Raw genomic sequence first — 1,068 nt, 5'->3', positions numbered from 1 at the left:
GCGCCAGCGGCCCTGGCTCAGTTACCCTGCACTCGTGCCAGCGGCTGCCAGCTGCGGTCTGGGGTGGCCTCTGGGGCCAGTGGCTCTGGCAGGAGGCTCGAGTCAATCTGGCGGGAAGACCGTGGCCTCACAGAGCGAGAGGGTACCCGCGAGGCTCCCTGGTGCGTGAGTGCCCAGGCCCTGGCCGTGCCAAATTGGCCCCTCCGTCAGCCCTCTGAGGTCCACTTGTGCAGGAATTTTGGAATAATTCATCCAAGTAGTTTTTCATTTTATAAAGGATGTATTTTACTCTCTTTCAGGAGAGTTGTGGTGCCCTCTGGTCAATATTTGTTCTTTAGTTTCAACATCTTTAAAAGCATTAAAACCCTCCCTGTTAAATATTCTCCAGAAACGCAACCCTGGTCAGGACAGGAAATATTTTAGCGGCCTCGGTGGTCGCCTGCTTACTCCGTGGCACTTCCCTGAAACCACTTTGAAAAACACCTACCGATTGTTTGTGATGCAATTTTATTTCAAACCCATATTGGAATTTTCATTTGTTTTCAAAGCAGCTAAGGTTGACTGTTTTGTTGGCTGGGGAGTAGACAAAGGAGAGAAGAGTAAACAACATTCTATAATGTCAATAGCCAATTGAATCAAAACACTGTGACTAGTTTAGCTATTTTGCCTGTGTGGTGGCACAATTTACTGACCCTGTTTTTCTCTGTTCAAAGTTAGAGTTCCACTCATTTGATCAAAGCAGCCAGTCAAAGGATGAGAATGACAGAATGAGAATTCATGATGTGGCAAAGAAGTATCTCTTCTTAAGATTCCTTCCATACAGTATCAGTTGTGTCTCCATGGCCTAAATCAGAAAGATTCGAGATCAATTTGGGCCATTTTGCTGCAGCCAGAGCTGAAATAAGAGAAAGTTAGGGAAGAGGTAGGTAGCTGCCAAACAGAAATAAGGGTTGATTGGTCCTCACACCAACCCTTTATCTATAGGGCACTGGGGCTACTTCTGAGCATCCTGAAAAGATGACACCTGTGGCTTCCTTCCTCCCTGCTTCTCCAACTGCTTCCCACCTT

At 46.9% G+C, this 1,068-nt stretch overlaps 1 protein-coding gene across 1 annotated transcript in view; it reads right to left on the bottom strand.

The window, feature by feature from the left end:
* RBP4 (retinol binding protein 4, plasma) overlaps nucleotides 1-841 on the bottom strand; it is a 10,815-nt gene extending 9,974 nt beyond the window's left edge. The window contains exon 1 of the mRNA XM_011988487.1: nucleotides 822-841. Within this exon, the coding sequence (XP_011843877.1) occupies nucleotides 822-841 (20 nt within the window). The remainder of the gene's footprint in view (nucleotides 1-821) is intronic.
* Nucleotides 842-1,068: the final 227 nt, after the last annotated feature.

This window comes from Mandrillus leucophaeus, unplaced genomic scaffold, assembly GCF_000951045.1.
Source record: "Mandrillus leucophaeus isolate KB7577 unplaced genomic scaffold, Mleu.le_1.0 Scaffold331, whole genome shotgun sequence".
NCBI lineage: Eukaryota > Metazoa > Chordata > Mammalia > Primates > Cercopithecidae > Mandrillus > Mandrillus leucophaeus.
Note: the sequence above shows the minus strand (reverse complement) of the source record. Positions and strands in the feature narration are given on the sequence as shown.